The sequence below is a fragment of the Lottia gigantea genome (genome assembly GCF_000327385.1).
Source record: "Lottia gigantea unplaced genomic scaffold LOTGIsca_77, whole genome shotgun sequence".
Taxonomy (NCBI): Eukaryota; Metazoa; Mollusca; class Gastropoda; family Lottiidae; genus Lottia; species Lottia gigantea.
Window position 1 is genome coordinate 889872 of NW_008710566.1, and position 22095 is coordinate 911966.

General features: G+C 35.0%; 2 protein-coding genes across 2 annotated transcripts; one reads left to right on the forward strand and one right to left on the reverse strand.

Annotated features, from left to right (window-relative positions):
• Nucleotides 1-1282: 1282 nt before the first annotated feature.
• Nucleotides 1283-2513, reverse strand: LOTGIDRAFT_131991 (hypothetical protein; the record flags this gene model as incomplete). Its single annotated transcript, XM_009066527.1, is given in 6 exon segments — nt 1283-1409; nt 1528-1621; nt 1976-2089; nt 2131-2259; nt 2274-2404; nt 2425-2513. Coding segments are annotated over 6 exon segments (684 nt in total), but the record flags the coding sequence as incomplete, so codon positions are not given.
• Nucleotides 2514-13112: 10599 nt separating this feature from the next.
• Nucleotides 13113-21730, forward strand: LOTGIDRAFT_131935 (hypothetical protein; the record flags this gene model as incomplete). Its single annotated transcript, XM_009066528.1, has 11 exons — nt 13113-13171; nt 14845-14914; nt 15668-15713; nt 16616-16800; nt 17553-17668; nt 17963-18020; nt 18968-19084; nt 19374-19485; nt 19820-19967; nt 20907-21015; nt 21650-21730. Coding segments are annotated over 11 exons (1101 nt in total), but the record flags the coding sequence as incomplete, so codon positions are not given.
• Between the last annotated feature and the right edge of the window lie 365 nt (nt 21731-22095).

Here is a 22095-nt window from a genome sequence, read left to right on the forward strand (position 1 = left end):
GAAGTCGTAAGTTTAAGGCCATACCAACAACAAGGATTATATCTAACTAAATTGATGTATATCCTAAGTATCTCATCCGGCCTCATCACAAAAAACAAACGGCCACATTATACCTATCCAAACTGGAATCCTTATGTCTAAGTACAAACCGTACAGGAGAAAACCTATCCAAAACGGAAGTCGTAAGTTTAAGGCCATACCAACAACAAGGATTATATCTAACTAAATTGATGTATATCCTTAGTATCTCATCCGGCCTCATCACAAAAAACAAACGGCCACATTATACCTATCCAAACTGGAATCCGTATGTCTAAGTACAAACCGTACAGGAGAAAACCTATCCAAAACGGAAGTCGTAAGTTTAAGGCCAAACCAACTACCAGGAGTATACCTATATAAATTCATGTATACCCTTAGTATTTCATCCGTCCTCATCACAAAAAACAAACGATCACATTATACATATCCAAACTGCAATCCTTATGTCCATGTACAAACTACAAAGGAGAAAACTTACATATACCTATCCAAAATGGAAGTCGTAAGTCCAAGACCGTACCAACAACAAGGAGTATATCTAACTAAATCGTAATATCAATTCATCATACAGCCCTACTCCTAATCAGGATGTGCATACGGCCACATACCTCTCCAAATTGCAATCTTTAATTCAAAGTACAAACCCAAAATACAAATCCCGAATATTATATCTATCCAAAACGGAAGTACCTAAGTCCAAGGTCATGGCAACAACATGGATTATACCTATCTGCATCGTAGTCCATAAGTCCATTTGGCATAAAACCGTCGACCACAAGGTCCCAATCACATACCATGCCTGTGCATTCGTAGCATTATTGTCAATGCAATATTACATCCTTTATTCCCAATCACAAGGAGCAAAGGGCATTATTACGGAAGCGTATTAGGGCCATTCTTTTTTATTTAATTTTCAAGTTAGTATGTTGAATTTAACTTGAAAATTCAAGACACTAACACATACTAACTTGAAAATTCAAGTTACTAAATTCAACACACTAACTTGAAAATTCAACATACTAACTCAAGATACCAACAACATACTAACTTGAAAATTCAACATACTAACTTGAAAATTCAACATACTAGCTTGAAAATTCAACATACTAGCTTGAAAATTAAACATACTAACTTGAAAATTCAAGTTACTAAATTCAACATACCAACTTGAAAATTCAACATACTAACTCAAGATACTAACACATACTAATTTGAAAATTCATGTTACTAACTTGAAAATTCAAGTTACTAAATTCAACATACTAACTTGAAAATTCAACATACTAACTTGAAAATTCAACATACTAGCTTGAAAATTAAACATACTAGTTTGAAAATTAAACATACCAACTTGAAAATTCAACATACTAACTCAAGATACTAACACATACTAACTTGAAAATTCATGTTACTAACTTGAAAATTCAAGTTACTAAATTCAACATACTAACTTGAAAATTCATGTTACTAACTCAAGATACCAACAACATACTAACTTGAAAATTCAACATACTAACTTGAAAATTCAACATACTAGCTTGAAAATTCAACATACTAGCTTGAAAATTAAACATACTAACTTGAAAATTCAAGTTACTAAATTCAACATACCAACTTGAAAATTCAACATACTAACTCAAGATACTAACACATACTAATTTGAAAATTCATGTTACTAACTTGAAAATTCAAGTTACTAAATTCAACATACTAACTTGAAAATTCAACCTACTAACTTGAAAATTCAACATACTAGCTTGAAAATTAAACATACTAGCTTGAAAATTAAACATACCAACTTGAAAATTCAACATACTAACTCAAGATACTAACACATACTAACTTGAAAATTCATGTTACTAACTTGAAAATTCAAGTTACTAAATTCAACATACTAACTTGAAAATTCAACATACTAACTCAAGATACTAACACATACTTACTTGAAAATTAGACATACTAGCTTGAAAATTCAACATACTTACTTGAAAATTAAACATACTAGCTTGAAAATTCAACATACTTACTTGAAAATTAAACATACTAACTTGAAAATTCAACATACTAACTCAAGATACTAACACATACTTACTTGAAAATTAAACATACTAGCTTGAAAATTCAACATACTTACTTGAAAATTAAACATACTAGCTTGAAAATTCAACATACTTACTTGAAAATTAAACATACTAACTTGAAAATTCAACATACTAACTCAAGATACTAACACATACTTACTTGAAAATTAAACATACTAGCTTGAAAATTCAACATACTTACTTGAAAATTAAACATACTAGCTTGAAAATTCAACATACTTACTTGAAAATTAAACATACTAACTTGAAAATTCAACATACTAACTCAAGATACTAACACATACTTACTTGAAAATTAAACATACTAGCTTGAAAATTCAACATACTTACTTGAAAATTAAACATACTAACTTGAAAATTCAACATACTAACTCAAGATACTAACACATACTAGCTTGAAAATTAAACATACTAGCTTGAAAATTAAACATACTAACTTGAAAATTCAAGTTACTAAATTCAACATACCAACTTGAAAATTCAACATACTAACTCAAGATACTAACACATGCTTACTTGAAAATTCATGTTACTAACTTGAAAATTCAAGTTACTAAATTCAACATACTAACTTGAAAATTCAACATACTAACTTGAAAATTCAACATACTAACTCAAGATACTAACACATACTTACTTGAAAATTCATGTTACTAACTTGAAAATTCAAGTTACTAAATTCAACATACTAGCTTGAAAATTCAACATACCAACTTGAAAATTCAACATACTAACTCAAGATACTAACACATACTTACTTGAAAATTCATGTTACTAACTTGAAAATTCAAGTTACTAAATTCAACATACTAACTTGAAAATTCAACATACTAACTTGAAAATTAAACATACAAACTTAAAACAAAATTAAATTAAAAAAATAAAATTAATGGCCAAATGGAAATCCTTAAGTCAAAGTCATGAAGAAAAAGTCTGTAATAATTATTATAATGATACAAACAATGATAAAAAGACTCCCAAAAAACCCTCAAAGCCAAAAAAACCTGGCTAACAAATTGTTTACTTGGTAAAGTACCAATCATTCATTAATAACCTGAAGTTTAAAAAAACATTCATGAATATTAAGTGGAATCTTTCTGAAATCTCATTTCAAATCAGAAGCATGACCATGTACTTCATTATGTAGCCTAGCAGTTTAATTACTTAATTAACTTTGCAATCACAACTTTTTCTATATAAACCCAGCGAAAAAACAGAGAGTCATACAAGCTCTCTGTACTTGGGTAAGTTATGCTTCTTATAATACTAGTTATTTTTTTTTATATTATTCTAATGTAAAAACAACTATTGATAGTTTTTTCGTTAATGATTTTATTTATTTTGATAATGGCATTGAAACAGTCAAAAGTTCTAAATTTCATATCGGCTATGTTCTATGTTCTTGATACAAATACCAGTGCTAAAAATCTAAAAGAATAGACATTTAAAGTGATACTACGTCTTAGAATGAACATAAAATTTAAGTTCTCGAAATGGTCAATATGAGTATATATTCATCAGTGAACTTACCTGGTGTCATAAAGTTACAACAGAATCCCTGTAAAATCTAGAAAATTGGAAAATTCATAAAACTAAGTAATTATTGAAAAACGCCTAATCATAATATTAAGCGTTTTTCAATAGTTAATTGCATTTTTATTAAGTTTTTTTGGATTTATCGTATTATATAAGGATCCTGTTATGTTATTTATGACACCAGGTATATCTACTGATGAATATATGGTCTTATTGGCCAAGTTTAAAATTCTATGTTTATTCTAAGACGTAGTATCCCTTTAAGAACGACAGTCAAAAAATTTCAATATGTAGACAACTTATATCTAGATTGTTACCTAATCGTACGTTGAGTTAACTATAGTCTAATTAAAATTGTTTTTATTAGCTTTTAACTGTAATATAGCCACTTCAGTTAGGGTCTAACGACAACCCTCTTAAACGTTCGCCACATTAACTTTTGACCTGCTTCAACCAATCAAATTTCTACCCTCTCCAGCGCTAGCATTTTGTGACGCAGTGTTAATCAGGTTAGGTAAAGAGGTTGATTTGACGAACGTTCAAGAGGGCTGTCGTTAGATCCCAACTGAAGTGACCATATAAAAAATTAAAAAAACAAAAATAAAATGGAAAGAAAGTTCGGTCTATTTTAAGTTAGACTGAGATAACAACTCATATTTCGAACAATCGTGGTTACTAAAAAGCCAAAACTTATTTGTTTCCAGATTCTTTGAACTCTCTTCATTTACTTGTAACTTTTCGAAAAAGCAGTCAGATTTTCGAAGTATTTTCACGATAATATTCAGTCCTTGTTTTAGATATTGAAAAAGACCACACAAACTCCCTCTTTAAAGGGATTGTTAAGAGGTTTTCGTCAGACTGAAAATTGGAATGGTGTAAAATGATGCTACCAATTCATAATACTAATTTGATCATATTTGATTTCAGATGAGTTTAATGTACACTATGGCTTATCCAAACCGCTTCTACATCGGCTTGTTGCTGATATGGGCAGTCGCGTCATCAACGTATGCAGAATTCAAGACGTGTTTGATATCGTCTGGTTCATCCGTTTCAGACAATGAACTCATGAACGCTTTGTACCTGGCAGACCCTAATGCTGAAACCGGTTACCTGGACCTGACAGTCTATGGTGACAATGTCAGTGCTATGTTGGTGAAGAACACATTGAGCTACGACTCCTGGTTAGCAAGAGAACACGATGCTCGAGTTGACCTGGTCAACCTATGGTCCTACCTCAACTATATCACTGTGTCGGATATGTTCGAGCTCTACTCCCATTACAAAGTTGTCAATCAAGGGGGCAGCAAACCAAGAGGAATAATCGACTTGGACTCCATTGCTAATTCATTCGCAGATGCGTGTTGGAGTTGGGACAATGTAAAAGACACATGGCCTTACAGCTGCATGGATTCCGCCTTCTTCTGTAACATGCAGTATGGTCTTGATGCAATGAAGCAGTTGATCGTAGAAACCAATTGGCAATACGATAATGGTCGATGGGTACAAGAAGTGTCCATCAAATCCTTATCAACCATTAACGCAAAGTCAAAGCTAGGTGTAGATTCAGCCTCACGATCCGTCGTAATTGAAACCCTTTTCCACCAAGATATATTGGAGTTTATTCCCGAATCTGTACAGGACAACGTCTTTTATCATTCACGACTCATGTGGGAATCTCTTGAAGAGCTTATGAAAGGAAAGTCTTCGTTCGACAAGTGGATACGTAATTGGCAATATGTTGGATTTGAGGCAGTTGAAGATCAAGTCCAAAGAAAGTGTTCAGACAGGTCAGGGCAACCAGTCGCCCAAAAATACTATTGCAAAGCTAAAGACTTCGCCGCAAAAATCCGAACCTGCGCTGGTCTATCGGACGTCACTCCATGCGTGTACGACAACGCCGTTCAAGAATATTTTGTCAGAGGTCGATTTGCAGACAACGACGAACTGAGCCTTATCAATTCTGTTATTTCTACAACTCAAACTGTCTTGACGGAGTTCAAGGATAAAGTCGTAGCTAACGATCGCAATGGTCTCAACTCGCTATACAACACATACAATCCTTATATTACCGTAGACGACTCCATGTGCCACATAGATTGGCCCAGCGCATTCGACTGTACTAACAACATCGGATGTAATTCCGTCGTCAGTTCGCACGGATTTGACTGTAATGGTGGATACACCTGTAGAATCAACATGATGTACAGATTTGACTGTTTGCTGAAGTTCGTTCTTAAACAGACAAAACAGCTCGTGGACGTTGCAGCCAGTGGAAACTGGGGGAGATCTGAAGTTATCAAAGCTAAGAATGACTTAATGATATGGCTATCATATATACCAATGGCTCGCTACACAAGTTTAGCTGGCAACGAAATCAACGATGTCATCATAGATACACAGAACACAATCAGAGGATACGTTACTAGCTACGACACTCAGGGACTCGAGACTTTCGTCACCAATTTGCCCCACATGAGCTTTGTTCCTCAGTGGGCAAAGGATGCGGCTTGTCAGCAAGCTTCCGTCCCTTCAGAGTATACAATATTCTGCAACCTGGATCCTTTGTTAAATAGTGTTTTCCTTTTCATCCAGGCCTTTGAAAATAGCAAGCAGTCGACGACGAAGATTCTGAACCCAACTATAGACTATCGAACCCTTCTAGATCAGCTCCAACTTGATAGAGCAGCCCACCTGATCAATGTACAGACAGAAACAATCTCCAACCAGTTCAGAGGTGAGGTACAAACAAACTTTCAAGAGCTGTCCAGCTATTTTTCATCTCTAGCGGACTACGATAAAACCAAGGCCGATGCAGATATTGCCTACATTGATGGTCAACTTGAGGTATTCAAGGCCAAAATTACATCTGTTTCTAATTCAGTTGAACATAAGTTCACTACAATCCTTAACTTAGCCATTGGAATCAATGTAGCGGAGCTACTTCAGAAAACTGTTAAGGTCGGAGTGGCATTGGCATCAATGGCAAATCCGATTGGTAAGATTATTGGTGATTCAAGTGTCCTTGATTTCATGGACGCACTAAATGACTTAGCCCAAGCAGGAGTGACGACAGCAGTTATTGCTCGGTTGAGCGACCAAGAGTTTCCAGATCTAATACAGCAAGCAATTGATCTAGGAACAAAATTTGCCGATAATGAAGATCAGTTGGGGGATGCAAGAATATTTATTGATAAAATGAAAGATGGGGAAGACGCCGTAGATACAGCAAACGATTTTCTCGGAAAATACAACGATTACACGCCTAAAGTCTTATTGGCTGATATTACTTCTTTTGGGGCAAAATGGGAGACAGTCGCTGAAGACCTCTGTGAAGCTGCCTTTTCGGCCGAATCAGCCGGAAGTGCATTGATAGAAATCGGATTAGCTAGTACTGGTGACTGTGTTAATGTCGGAAATGAGATTGAAGAATTGATAACCTACTATGAAGAGCTTTACGAGTACCAATTTGATTTCATGGACTCTTTGTCAGACGCTGCTAGAGCCTACCTCGCCTACAAGAAAGCCTACGACCTGAAGTCTGCCTACACCAATACCAATAGCTTGAACCAAGCTTTCTTGAAACAAACCGCTGTAAATGCATTTATGGTATCAACACTGAATGTTTGGGAAGTTGTTACTGAATACTGCGATGCTCTTACCTACACAAGAGGCGGAGCAATACCTGATAAATGTGAAACAGCTTTGAGGGCTCCGTCCCACGACGCCGTAGCACAAGTCATGAGCTACACACCGGACCCTCTCTGTCATACCAACAATGAAATTACCGACTTCCGAGACATTCCCACGACACCGACCAATGCTAATGATCAAGGTTACATAGATCTTAATGCTCTTTACGCTCGAGAAACCGTTACATTCAGGATACCCAATTTTCAATGGTTGAGAGACAATGGTTGGTTTGGTCCACATGACCTTGAGAAGGCCGTATACATTAAACGCTTTGAGGTATTCCTTCCGCCATTGTCTGGTCAAGAAGAGCATCTAGTAGAAGTTGAAGCTCAACCTGATATGGCCAACTACCTTCGACCTGATGGAACCAAGTATCTACTTCCTGTCACTGGTTACACAGCTCGATACACCGAGAATGGTTTTAACTGCTATAATACTAGACTTGACAATCCTTATGCTTTGTGCAACGATGATGATTTGGTTGAACTTTGCGTCACATCTAATGGTTATGTAAATAGAACCATACAACCCTCAATATATACTGAATGGAAGATAAAGGCTACTTCTTTACCAAATGGTCAAACCGCTCCGCAACCAGCAACAAACTTCAAAATCCAGGCTGGAATCACCATGTGCGTTGTTAACTTGTCTTCATCGGCAACAAAACGACAAATACCAACTCTAAACAGTATCTTGAAGAGAAGGGCAATACACAGGACACGGAGAGCTGAACATCACTGCTGTGCATCGAACGAATACTGGACGGGCTCGCAATGTTCTACTTGTCCCTCTGGTTCTAGTCAACAGCTACTTGGCTATTATTGTCAGTAAACAAATTAATATTAATTCAGTTCAAAAAACTTTTCTTCATTATTAAAATTAGTCAGTGTTGATTTTTTTTTAATGTCGAGTTTTACCCCATGTTGCTGTCATCTCCCTTAATACGGGAACATTGGCAATCCATTTTCGCGCGAAGACTGAAGAACATGGAATACTCAACATTTTACGATGCCTCTGTACCCCACCCGGTACAATACATTCGAGGGATAGACTTAAAGCTTAACTTAAAGTGATACTACGTCTTAGAATAAACATAAAATTTAAAAAATTTTAAACTTGGCGAATAAGCGCCAGTTGATATACCTGGTGTCATAAATAACATAACAGGATCCTTATATAATCCGATAAATCCAAAAAACTTAGTAATTATCCATAAATATGCAATTAACTATTGAAAAACGCTTAATATCAAATTTTCAATAATTACTTAGTTTTATGAATTTTCCAATTTTCTAGATTCTGTTGTAACTTTATGACACCAGGTAAGTTCACTGATGAATATAGACTTATATTGACCTTTTCGTGAACTTAAATTTTATGTTCATTTTAAGACGTAGTATCACTCTAAGGAGTTGAAGGAAGGGAAAGTCATACTCTTGGCTGTATTGTGGTGAGGGGAACGGGGACATTGTAGAATATTGGTAATGTCTTGGTGAACTCATTCATTGTTCAGATTTGCAAAATTTGAAAATTCGCCATCCAACAATGGATAGAAGCAACATTTTATGTCCGGTCCTAAACGTGTCCGTATAACACGCTCAGGCGTTGAGGATGATCTGAAAGGGTCATTTTTGAAAAATATAATTGATTTGGTCCATTCTGGCACATATTTCGGAGCAAAAAACTTTAAAGATGGGTTCCCTTATTTTCATTTATGAAAATGAAAATGCTAATACTTATATGAATAGAAATAGAGGTGTCGTAATGACTCGGAAAAATACCACTTTGTCTCACATGTCCATAATATTAATTCATAATAAGCTAAATAAGAAGAGAATTACCAGCAGAATTTCAATGAGTGACCGATCAAGAAAGGTCAAAAAGTCTTTTTTTGTTTATCCAGTACATATATGGACATTTATGATTGGTTAAAACTCTTAATTGTAGGCAATATGATTAAGAATAGATGATAATTCATTAGAAACACCAATTAAACTAATAGTTTGCTTTATTTGACACTAAAAAATAAGGAAACTCATCTTTAAATATCATATTTAAAAATTTGTTAGAAGTGGAGGTGCAAATGAGTTGCAAACCATATTTTCTGGTCCCCTACTGACGCCACCAGTGGCAAATATAGTCGATGAATTTTAAACACCTAGGACACAAGTTATTATTTATATATTTGGAGCCAGCTGTTTTTAGAGAATAAGTCATCTATTCCCTTCGAGTCCACGTAGCCGAAGGCGCCCTCTTGAGAGCAACAAAGGCGCCCCAGTCGAGGTAAAAGCGGCCTTTCCACAAAAAATACGTGTCCTCAAAGTCCCCACCACTGAGAAAAGTGGCGAGGACCTGTCCCTGTGTACCGCCATCTCCGCCCATGCACACTCGACAATCGTCGGCAGTTCTCGTAAAGCTGAATCGGGCTCGGTAATGAATGGTAGATTTTGTGTCTTACTTCCGGCGTTTCACAATTATTTGTCAAGTGATAGTAATATTGCGACATGAATATAGTTCCTAACTCATGAGTCTTTAGATAGGGGATAATTCTGACACTTATTTATTTACCAAATGGTACATTTTATAATCATTTTGGATTCAAATCTCGTTGTTTTTTTGTGTTGCAAATCGTAATCGATTTTTTACGATGGCCTGTACTCAACGGGAACGTCTCCAGCACAATCTGAAACTGGTGAAGTATTTCAGCTGTGTAAACCAGGATCAACCTGTTAGAAGTTGCGTCCCCTGATTCGATATCTTCTAGTAAAAACTGAACGATTCCTGCAGATGGAAAAATAAGTAACCAACAGACAGTAGAAAATCATAAGAATGTCATTCGGATCAACTTTCGCTAATGTTTGTTAGTTTCCGCGAGTTGAACATTGATTCGGTTATTAAAGTCTGACATATTTCCAGGTAAATTGGGAAGGGCACATAACTCTGTCTGAAGATTGATTTTGAATGGTGAGAATAGCGTTGTGATTTGCACGTAGTCAAATTAGCAAGACGGAATACATACCGTTGTCATGGCAACTAATGTATTCTTGAAGTTTTTATAAGGTACAGTGCAGGCCCGTAGCCAGTCGCATTTGCATAGATAGAGACTGATTTCAGCTTCAATAGATCTTATTCACGCGTCGGCCATATTGAATCCAGAACGAGGCTCATAAGTCACTGCAGTAAAATCACCAAATGGCTTCCCCAATCCCACTGACTCAAAACTAATAATATTTTACATCTTACCTCCACACATTTTGGGAAATGACAGTTTTAAGCCAATTTGCTCGCTGATCAGTGGCGAGCCAAAGGTGGGCAGAGGGGTCCTGAAGACATGTTTTTCGTGCAAAAATCTCATAACTAGGTTAGAAATAAGGGCAACCTCAGATATTTCGCCCCATTGCAATGGGTTCCAGGGTTGGGGCACTGCCCCACCCCCTTTTACATGCCTGATAGTAACCTAAGTCATATCCCGGAAATTGGGCCATTTGTTTAGTTTCTAATAATGACTGGGTAGCTTGAAAGACTGATGGGAATTCATGGGTCATTGACACAATTAGTATTTACACATGTTCCATTGGTGTTGAATGCGACATTTTATTTTCATTTTTTGTATCAAAAATGTATATAATTTTAATAAAATTTACAAAGTTATTTTAGTTGCTGCGACTTATGCTTGCTGAACCAAAAAGATTATGAATTAGAATTTATTTAAGAATTTTTTAAGACTCTCGTTTGAACGAGATTACACGCATGCATTCGGCCATATTTGTTTAGATTCTTGACGTGACCAACTCGTGTGTGACTGTATCAAATATTTATACAGTTTATGCACAATCCAACCAGTGATGGCCTCGACAAATTACAAAATCGCAAGCTTCGTGCGTTTGTTTGTAGTGCTGGTAAGTCTATGCATTCATTGGAATGTCTATTTTGCGAATTTTGGGGGAATTTCTGTTCCAATTCCTGTTTGTTTTGAGTTTGACAGCCGGCAGCCGTTCATTCGTCAAGAAGTTATCTTCTCGATTACCAAGCCTGAAAGCTTATAGTTTTGCATTTGCTTGTGGATTTCAAATAAATTCATAGATAAATTTTCATAGATCTAGAACATATTTCTAGAAGCAACATTGCATTGACTGATGTGGTGGCAAGTCACAGATGCAGTCGTTGCCTTCTATCTAGGCTTGGATGGAAATTGCCATGAGGATTCATGTCTTGTTTCAAATGCAAATTGGCATGTTATGAATTGAGCATCCCAATGCAGACATTGTCCTTCAATATTTAGTTAAATGTCCAGTGCAATTTCTTATGAGCATGACAATCTGTCTGCTGCAAAATGTATGAAAATTGTTTTTTCTTGTATGGTGATAGTGAAATTATCAGCTCTTATGATCATTGGTATTGCTCACATAAGTCGGGAGCTTGTTTCTTGGCTTTGTCCGAATTCTCCTTGGGAGAAAAAAAAATCTTTTCTAAGTAAGATTACACACGGGAAATACTATATAAATATGCAGAAACCCTCTGAAAATATGCTTCACCATTTTGAGCCCGAAACAGTTTCTTTTTCTTACATCACAAAATATATAAGTGCTGTGTTTTTTTTAAGGTTTTGAGTGCTCTACAAACCGTAAACAGTGAAACAATACAACTTAATGATGCCAATATTAACAATGTATTAGGTAAGAACTTATTTACAGGCTACATTCTGTTTGAATACATTTGCCTTTGCAGGTGTTTTATGTATTTTATATTCAAATCTTATGACTAACATCAAGTTAATCACTTTTCATTCACAGAAATTTATTGATCGAGGGCGCAATAGGAACTGAAAAGTAATTTGCGCAATATAAGTGAACTATTACTATTATTGTCAAAGTATCTGGATCTTCGAGAACAAAACTTTCAATGTTCTTGGATTTTCTTGGATTTTCTTGACCCAAATTTTTATCATATACCAGTATATTGCTGTATTTTGTGTTGTTGAACAGCTAATAGGAATGGTTGTCAAACAAAACATTGATACCGGTACTTAAATGTAAAACAACTGAATCTTGAAATGCTATAAATGGATTCTCTTAGTTTTGAATTGTTGTCATGCTCAATGGGTCAAAATAAAAATGCACTGGCCTGAAACTTAATGGGTACCCTATGTAAAGACTTTGCTGCATTTTGACATGGCCTAGATAGTTTGGTATGGCTTAAACTTTAGTTTTAAGCTGAAAAAGGGTAATGAAGACATGTTATTCGGGCAAAAATCTCATAACTAGGTTAGAAATTCGGGCAATCTCAGATATTTCTCCCCATTGCAAGGGGTCCCAGGGTTGGAGCACTGCCCCATCCCCTTTTATTTACAGGCCTGATAGTGACCTATGTCATTTACATATCCCGGAAATTGAGCCATGAAGTTTATTGTGCCTTAGGGATGTAGTTTATCAATAACCTGCATCATAATTATCCCCCTGGGCTCCCTGTTTAAAGTAGAAACTATTTTAAGATAAAAATACTAGCTGCTTATTGTGTATTGTTTTACATAGAATATATAGGCCATAGGGTATATGGTGGTATATGGTGGGTGTACATGCTAAATATAGTAGGCTTATGTTGCTGTCTGACAAAATTTCCCTTATGGCATACTCCATGGCATTGCCTGGTTTTTTATTTAATATTGTATTAAACAGCAAAATTTCATTTCATTAAGAAAAGTGAAAACCTGGTTTTGTTCTGTTTAAAAAATTATAAAGGAATGTGTTTTATTTTGTAGCTGGTCATGATATTGTTTTTGTCAATTTCTATGCAGATTGGTGAGTGATCATTTTAGTAGATGAGTTTATTAATTTATAGATTAAAGATGGGTTTCCTTATTTTTTAGTGTCAACTTAAGCAAACTATTCGATTGATTGGTGTTTCTAATGAATTATCATGTATTCTTTATCATATCATTATGTTCTTATTGCACATAATTTAAGTTTTAACCAATCATAAATGTCCATGTATGAACAGACTGGATAAACAAAAAAAGACTTTTTGATCTTTCTTGATCGGCCACTCATTGGAATTCTGGTGGTAATTCTCTTCTAATTTAGCTAATTATGAATTAATTATGGACATGTGAGACAAACTGGTATTTTTCCAAGTCATTAGAACACCTCTACTTTCTATTAATATAAGTATTTGAATTTCATTTTCATAAATACCATTGATAAAGAATGTATCTAATATCATATTGTGAAAAGATGAAATGGTAAAGCTAATATTTGACAGCTAATACTCGAAATTGAAACTGGTTGAAATTGTTAACATGATATAAAATTTATCATTAGTCTGATACATTAGGGTTAATATTTATACTGTCTCTAAGTTTAATATATTAATAGGTCCAATGTCAATATACAGTGTCATTAGTAGTCAATGGGTTAACTCTTTGTTGACTTTTTCTTCCTTGTGTTAAACTTTGATAGTGGTTTATGATAATCTAGAAGAGCAAAAATGAATTTTATGTTGATATAAATGCTCAAAATATATTTTGATCTTTAAGTGTCAGTTTTTTATATGCCCACACATTAATATAGCCGTCACCGCCTGTCTGTCCACAATTGTTTGTGGACACGATAGAGAGCTGGATTCTTGATGGATTTTGACGAAACTTGGTGTGAGTGTTTGTAATCACCCAAGGATGAACCCTATTGAAAATCAGATGAATTGAAAAATATTTACTTTGAGTTATTGTCCTTGTTCTTGAATTGTTTGTGGACACGATGGAAAGCTAGTTTCTTGATGGATTTTGACGAAACTTGGTGTGAGTGTTTGTAATCACCCAAGGATGAACCCTATTAAAAATCAGATGAATTGAAAAATATTTACTTTGAGTTATTGCCCTTGTTCTTGAATTGTTTGTGGACACGATGGAAAGCTAGTTTCTTGATGGATTTTGACGAAACTTGGTGTGAGTGTTTGTAATCACCCAAGGATGAACCCTATTGAAAATCAGACGAATCGAAAAATATTTACCGGTACTATAAGTTATTGCCCTTGTTCTTGAATTGTAAGCTGTAAACAAAACCCATGAAATAAGAAAATTTCACTCTCAGAAACATTCATTTACTGATAACTCTTGTCAACCTCCCGGACAAATTAGCTGCCATTACAAATGTGGGCGTATTACGATGGAATCGCTATTTTTTTTATTTCTTTAAGAAATATATAACTTTCAGTTTGATTTTCACTATTTGACATTAAATTTATTTTGTATTTGAATTCAATGATTTCTTTTGGACATATTATCTTGATTTCTCAAAGGTGTGAGAGTCAGTTTCACCACAAACCCTTTGTTAGGAAGCTGATATTAAGGTTTAGTTCTTTCAAACTTCATGATCAAGGACTATATACTGACAATCAGGTATAGATTATAGAACAGCAAAATTCAATCTCACATTTTTTCATCGTCTAAATCCAAATGTTTTACAAATTTTTCTAGGTGTCGATTCAGTCAAATCCTTGCACCAATATTTGAAGAAGCTTCGAACAAAATTCGTCTAGAAGTGCCAGTAAGTTACTCTCTGTTCCTTTTTTTATCATTAAATATAATTTAACTACCTGTACCCCTTTTTAGAATGGAGTTTTGTTGATATGACTAGACTATTTTATTTCAAACTTAGTTTGGTTCATCTTTTCAATGATGCAGACTTGAAACTAGTCCAGTAGATAAATAAAGGCCATGTAGGTTACAGGCTGTGCATTGAACATACAGTTAAAAATATAAAAAAAGTAGGTTAAAGCTAAGATTCCATATACGCATCATGCGTCATGCGGACATAAATGGCCCTTGCGGATCCGTCATGCGTCAAATATGATTCTATATGTGCGTTAAACGTATGCGTTATCTTTCTTTTGACACACAGACTTCTAGACAGATGGATGCTTTGGTGCATAAAAAAGACAGGAAATCCCCACAAAATACGTCACATTTGGGAGATCTCCGCGTGGAAAGGCGTCCGGATGCGTCAAAAATCGCTATACCCAGGATTTTTTTATTGACGCATGACGGAGACCATTTGACGGATACCGCTTCCGCATATATGGAATCATACCCTCTTAAACCAACCATTTCCATTTTTAACGCATGATGGATCCGCATGACGGAAGCGCATGACGCGTATATGGAATCTTAGCTTAATGTTGCTATACTAGCATTTCTCATTGAACACTGCATGGCATGGGTGGTGTTTGTCCCCATGTTAAGTAGCATGTAAACCACATTTGATTTTTCATCGTGTGATTATGATATTTGTGTTTTCTAGGAAGGAGGTCGAGTGGCGTTTGGTAAAGTTGATTGTGACAGAGAAGGTTAGTTGAAAATTCTCATTTTTATACGCCCACATGAAATTGCTCGTAAACACTCTACAAGACACAATTCTTGACAGATTTTGACAAAACTTGGTATGAATGTTCAGAAGAATCAAAATATATTTAGTATAAGTTATTGCCCATGTTCTTAAAGACGCGTTCAATTTTTAGCTCGTAATCACTCTAGAAGGCACAATTCTTGAGGGATTTTGATGAAACTTGGTGTGAATGTTAGTAACCATCCAAGGATAAACCCTATTGAAAATCAGAAGAATCGAAAAATATTTACTATGAGTTATTGCCCTTGTTCTTGAAAATGGTTTCAAATTTAGCTCTAAAACCCCAAAAGGCATGATTGTTGCTGGATTTTGACAAAACGTGGTTTTATTATTCAGTCCGGCGCTGAAGATTGAATATTTGCCTTCTAGAGTGTTCACGAGCTAAAAATTGAACACGTTTTCAAGAACAAGGGCAATAACTCATACTCAATATTATTCAGTATCGCCCTAAAGAATTCAAAAGAAGTGTATGACTGAAGGTTGAATATTTCATACTGGTGATTGTTACTGTACTGCTAAATATTTTTATTCAAAATAAAGCTGCCAGTGGGCGTATATTACCTTGTCTGGCAAAGTTATCTTTATCAAACAAGGTTCTCATTTATCCACATTTTGATGGTGGTATCAGTTATTATTGAATGTTCAAATTACTTTATATTCCTGGAAGGGAAATAGATCAAAGGAAGTCCAAAGGGTTTTTTGTATTGAATTGTTGCCCCTCCCAAAAAACTGCGAAAAAATATTGATTTCTGGTGGAAAAATATCAGAATTCGTATGAATCAAGTTAGTTTTCTTGTGTATGTTGTAATAAATTTCTTTACCAATTCTCTTTTTATTTTTCAGTGAACATTGGTACACAGTATCGTATCAATAAATATCCAACCTTAAAATTATTCCGAAATGGTCAAGTGGTCAAGAAAGAATTCCGAGGTCAAAGGTCAGTGGATTCCATCGCCAACTTTATTCGAGATCAGTTGAAAGAGAATGTGGTTGAACACAATAATATAGATGATCTGGATGAACTAGATGTAAGTTAGTCTTTATATTACCATAGATATTTAGTTTCATTTATTTTCTGTGGGCTTCTTCACTCAATTTAGTTCTGACTACATCCTTCTCTAAATCAAGTTGAAGTAGGTCTTTAGATAGAGCTGTAGGAGAATGGGAATGACACAAAAAGAGAAATGGAGACCTCTTTTTCTATGCCCACATCTCTATGTGGACGTATATTGTCGGCACCCCTGTCCGTCGGTCCGTCAACATTTACTTGTAAATGCTCTAAAAACTAGATTGAAATCCGGTATGTGTATACATATTCATAAAAGGAAGATCAAGTCTGAATTTGAGCTATTTTCGACTGTTACAAGCAGAGTTATTGCCCTTGCCCCAAAATCTTGAATATGCTATTACTCTCATAGTTTTCAACCGATTTTGATGAAACTTAAAAGGATGTTTCGTTTTTACCATCCGCATGCCGTGGTGGGCATATATGGCTGTGGTCCACTATCTTTGATAAAGGTTGTTCTCACTAGAGATCTCTTGATAGTTGAAATTAAAAGTTGACTGATTGACCTATTGCTTATTTCCCTCATTGCAAACTGCATAGCATTGAAGCTGGGCAAGAAAACATTGGGAATCAAAATGTTACATTTTGTATTAATAATCTCCTCATTGCACACTGCTTAGTGTTTCTAATGCTATCTGGTGTCAAATCTTTTCCTCTCAATTAGGAAAATTTCCTTCGCAAACACATTTCATAAAGTAACTTGGTTATTTTCAGACTAAGAAACGCCATGTGATAGGTTATTTTGAGAACAAGAATTCTGATAATTATAAAACATTTTCTAAAACTGCCAGTGTACTGAGAGATGACTGTTTGTTTCATGCTGCTATAGGGTAAGTACCGTTTGGTCTTTGACTGCGATTAAAACCCAGGCTGTGTAATCTCCAAACACTGTAAGTGGTAGGATGTCCGAGGATTATAACTTCTAACATTGTTTCGAGGATATCCTAGCGCTATGATAGTTTGGAGACTACGTGGTTGGGATCTCCATTTGTTTGACAGAAGCAAGCAAATGATGTCATGGAAAGTTTCTGCCTTTTGGATGCATTTTCAAAGAAAATATATTGAAACTAATATCCTTTGAAATGGATGAAATTTCTCATGTAATTTTGTTTATGATATTGTAGGACTGTGTCTGCTAATGAAAGATCAGGGGGAGATAATATAGTATTCAGACCACCAAATGTAAGTTTTATTGGTATTTGTATATTATTTCTGCTATTAAAGCAATATAGTTATTAATGTCCTACAGGCCCGTAGCTAGGCGGAGCCAGGCCCCCCTAAAAAAGTTTTTGGCCCCTCCTGAAAAATTTAGACGACTTTCATGACTTTTTGAGTCAAGCTGATATAGTTATATACTTATTAACTTTATCGGCTGATAGAGCTCAATTTAAGATATCTGAATAGTTATATACTTCTTTACTTTACCAGGTGATAGAGCTCAATTTAAGATATCTGTATAGTTATAGAGTAATTTACTTTATCAGCTGATAGAGCTCAATTTAAGATGTCTGAATAGTTATATACTTCTTTACTTTACCAGCTGATAAAGCTCAATTTAAGATATCTGTATAGTTATAGAGTAATTTACTTTATCAGCTGATAGAGCTCAATTTAAGATGTCTGAATATTTGTCTTCATATTTACTATACCAGCTGATAAAGCTCAATTTAAGATATCTGTATAGTTATAGAGTAATTTACTTTATCAGCTGATAGAGCTCAATTTAAGATGTCTGAATATTTGTCTTCATATTTACTATACCAGCTGATAGAGCTCAATTTAAGATATCTGAGTATTTGTCTTCATATTTACTATACCAGCTGATAAAGCTCAATTTAAGATATCTGAAAAGTTATATACTTATTTACTTTACCAGCTGATAAAGCTCAATTTAAGATATCTGAATAGTTATATACTTATTTACTTTACAAGCTGATAAAGCTCAATTTAAGATATCTGTATAGTTATATACTTATTTACTTTATCAGCTGATAGAGCTCAATTTAAAATATCTGAATAGTTGTCTTCATATTTACTTTACCAGCTGATTTTAGCTATATGTATCCCTTTTCAAAAAGAAAATTGTATCTGGTTTGTCTGCAATTAAAGGAAACCTTTGTTTGTTTTAGACCAGACGACAAGATGTTCATTACCAAGGCTCACTAACCAATCTGGAAACAGTTAAAGAATGGACAAGAGAAAATTGCGTTCCCTTGGTTCGAGAAATTACATTTGAAAATGCAGAGGTAAGAATTGAAGTGAAATGTTCTTTATCATTTGGGCTTTACTCATCAAATTATTCCATTTAATAGCTGATAAGAGTTCACTTATAGCCATCCGTATTACTTTTCAGAATATAAATACAACATCTGGTTTGTATTAAATTTCTAACGATTGGCAAACATGGTGCATAATGACTATTGTCAATTCTTTTTGTTTGCAACAACCTACAAAACTAATCAGAATTAATGGCCATTTTTTCTACATTTTCTGTGCCAAATTCTCAGATCTAATGGCAGTTCTGTCTATTTGCAGGAACTGACAGAAGAAGGGATACCGTTCTTGATATTATTCCACAAATTAGATGATGCAGATATTGTTAGAAAATATAACACAGAAGTTGTGCGTCATTTATCACATGAAAAAAGTAAGTTGTTAACCAATTTGATATCCACGTATAGATGTTTGTCTCATGTCTTTTCTGTGGGTAACTACATCATGAATGGCAAACACATACAAAATGGTACAACCTTGGTAAGACAGTGCTTTTGCACTGTAATCTGGCAGGTGAATAGTTTAATAAAAGCATAGGTCAAGATGATACCTTCCCAGGTTTCAACCCGGTTTCCCCCTGTCAATGATGCAAGTTGGTGGGACTGACATTGAAAGTGTGCCTAGCCATTCTGATTGGATAATAACACAGAGGTTTTGCGTGCTACAGACTAGACAAGAGAAATACATTTTTGATGTTTACGTTTCAGATAATATAAATTTCCTCACAGCAGATGGGGCAAAATTTACACATCCACTACATCATCTAGGAAAAAGTGTAAACGATCTTCCAGTTTTAGCCATTGACAGTTTCAGACATATGTATGTCTTTCCTGGCAATGTGGCTGAAGACATGGGGTAGGTGATTTTATCGATTGCTCTTCACTGATCAGTAAGCGTATTGAGATTCTGAACTCTTAGCAGAGTCTAAGCTAATTCTATATCTAAAGCATGGCTGGCATTGTTCAAACATGAAATCTTTGGTCAAAATTATTTGGAAAATACTTTTTTGATAAAGCTTTCTTAACCAAATCATTTTCAAAAAAGGTAAACTTGACCTCAGGGTCACTTGAAAAGTAATCTCCCAATCAGAAGATCTTTTTATTATGTACTATTTAGTTATCTCCCCTAGCAACAAATTAACCAAAAATTAAATAACCTTATTTCTTAACTATCTATTTGGTGTTCCTTACAAATTTGTTTTTTTTTCTCAATTTTCAAACTATCCAAAACCAATATTACTCAAGGTATGTTGTCTAAGTGGATGGAAATTTAGATTTTTAAAGTATTGAGCCTTTTCTACCAAATGACTTTCCTATAATTTGGGCTACTATTATATACGCCCACATATGGACGTATATTGTCGGCACCGCTGTCTGTCGGTCCGTCAACATTTGCTTGTGAACGCTCTAAAAACTAGATTTTTTGATGGAATCAAATGAAATTCGGTATGTGTATACATATTCATAAAACGAAGATCAAGTTCGAATTTGAGCTATTTTCGACCGTTAGAAGCAGAGTTATTGCCCTTGCCCCAAAATCTTGAATATGCTATTACTCTCTTAGTTTTAAAGATGTTTCGTTTTTACCACCCGCATGCCGCGGTGGGCGTATATGGCTGTGGTCCACTATCTTTATATTTGTAGCTGTGCAATTTTCTGTATGAAAAGTTGATTTTGTTCAAATTTGAAGACTTATAAATGCACAGGAAGCCGTTTCAAAAATGATTTTGGAAGTCAAATGATGCACTGGTATCCCCTGAACATTTTAAAAATGTTAAATTTTTCATATTTGTAGCAAACCAGGAGTGTTGAAAGCTTTTATAGATGATTTACATTCTGGAAAATTACACCGTGAATTTCATCATGGGCCTGATGCAACTCCTCCTCCACAACCTCATCTCCCAGTAAGTACTGAATTACTACTATCTTCTCCCTTTTCCCCCAACGTATCTGGTTAAATATTGACAACCTAAGCATCAATCCCTGGCAAGTACAGAGGAGCCTTGTTTATCAGCTTATTACCGATTCCTGAATGGGATCATTAGATTAACAGGTAAATACCTTTATCATTCAATGATGTGTCGATTTTGGCGCTGTTGACGTTCGAAGGAATGACATCGACGCCATGTAGTGGCCACGTCAATCAGACTCAATGATAAAAGTAGTCCGTTTACGGGCGGAGCTTATATTTTCCTTCCGTTTTATACAGATATAAACCGAATGCACGTGATCGCTGTTATCCAATCAAATTGTGTGATACCATGTAAATGGAATCGAGATTTAAGTATTTATGGTTATTCACATTATGGATCCCTTGACAGTTGCAAAGATAAAGAAAGTAAAACAAAATATCCATTGTCTGATTTAGCATGTAAGCCTAATGAGATGCTGAAAAGTGGGAAAAAAAGCCCCGTTTATTTTCTTGAGTTCACATTTTCATGTCATTTTCAGGGTCAACAGGGAGATCAAGAAGTATCAAAAGAACCAAATCACATTCCAAAAGATAGCAGTGACAACGGGCACGATTTACGTGAGCAGCCCACATCACCCCCAGAATCAGCGTTCAGAAAACTTGGTCCGTCCCGAAATCGATACACGATATTACGGGACGAGCTTTAAGTTTAAAATTTATCTGTTTTTTTATCAGATCTTATATTTAATTTAAAAATATTTTATATCAAACAGGGCTACTGATTTCGTTATATACGCCAGTCACATTTGTCTTAAGCATCAATATATTTGCCAGTCTTGTAAGGTTTATGCTGGTGTGTCTGCTAGTCTCGTCTGGCCAAAATTCAAGCTTTTATTAGCAAGTCATGTCCTGTGTTTGACTAGAGCCCTAAATTAATGAAATCAGCAGCCCTGGTGATGTGATATTTAGTTTATGTTTTGCTTACATCAAAACTGCTCATGATACCACTTTGTGATTCATCAACCCAGCAAACCTTAAAAAAGAGTCCTGAAAGGTAATAAGTTGGTATTTG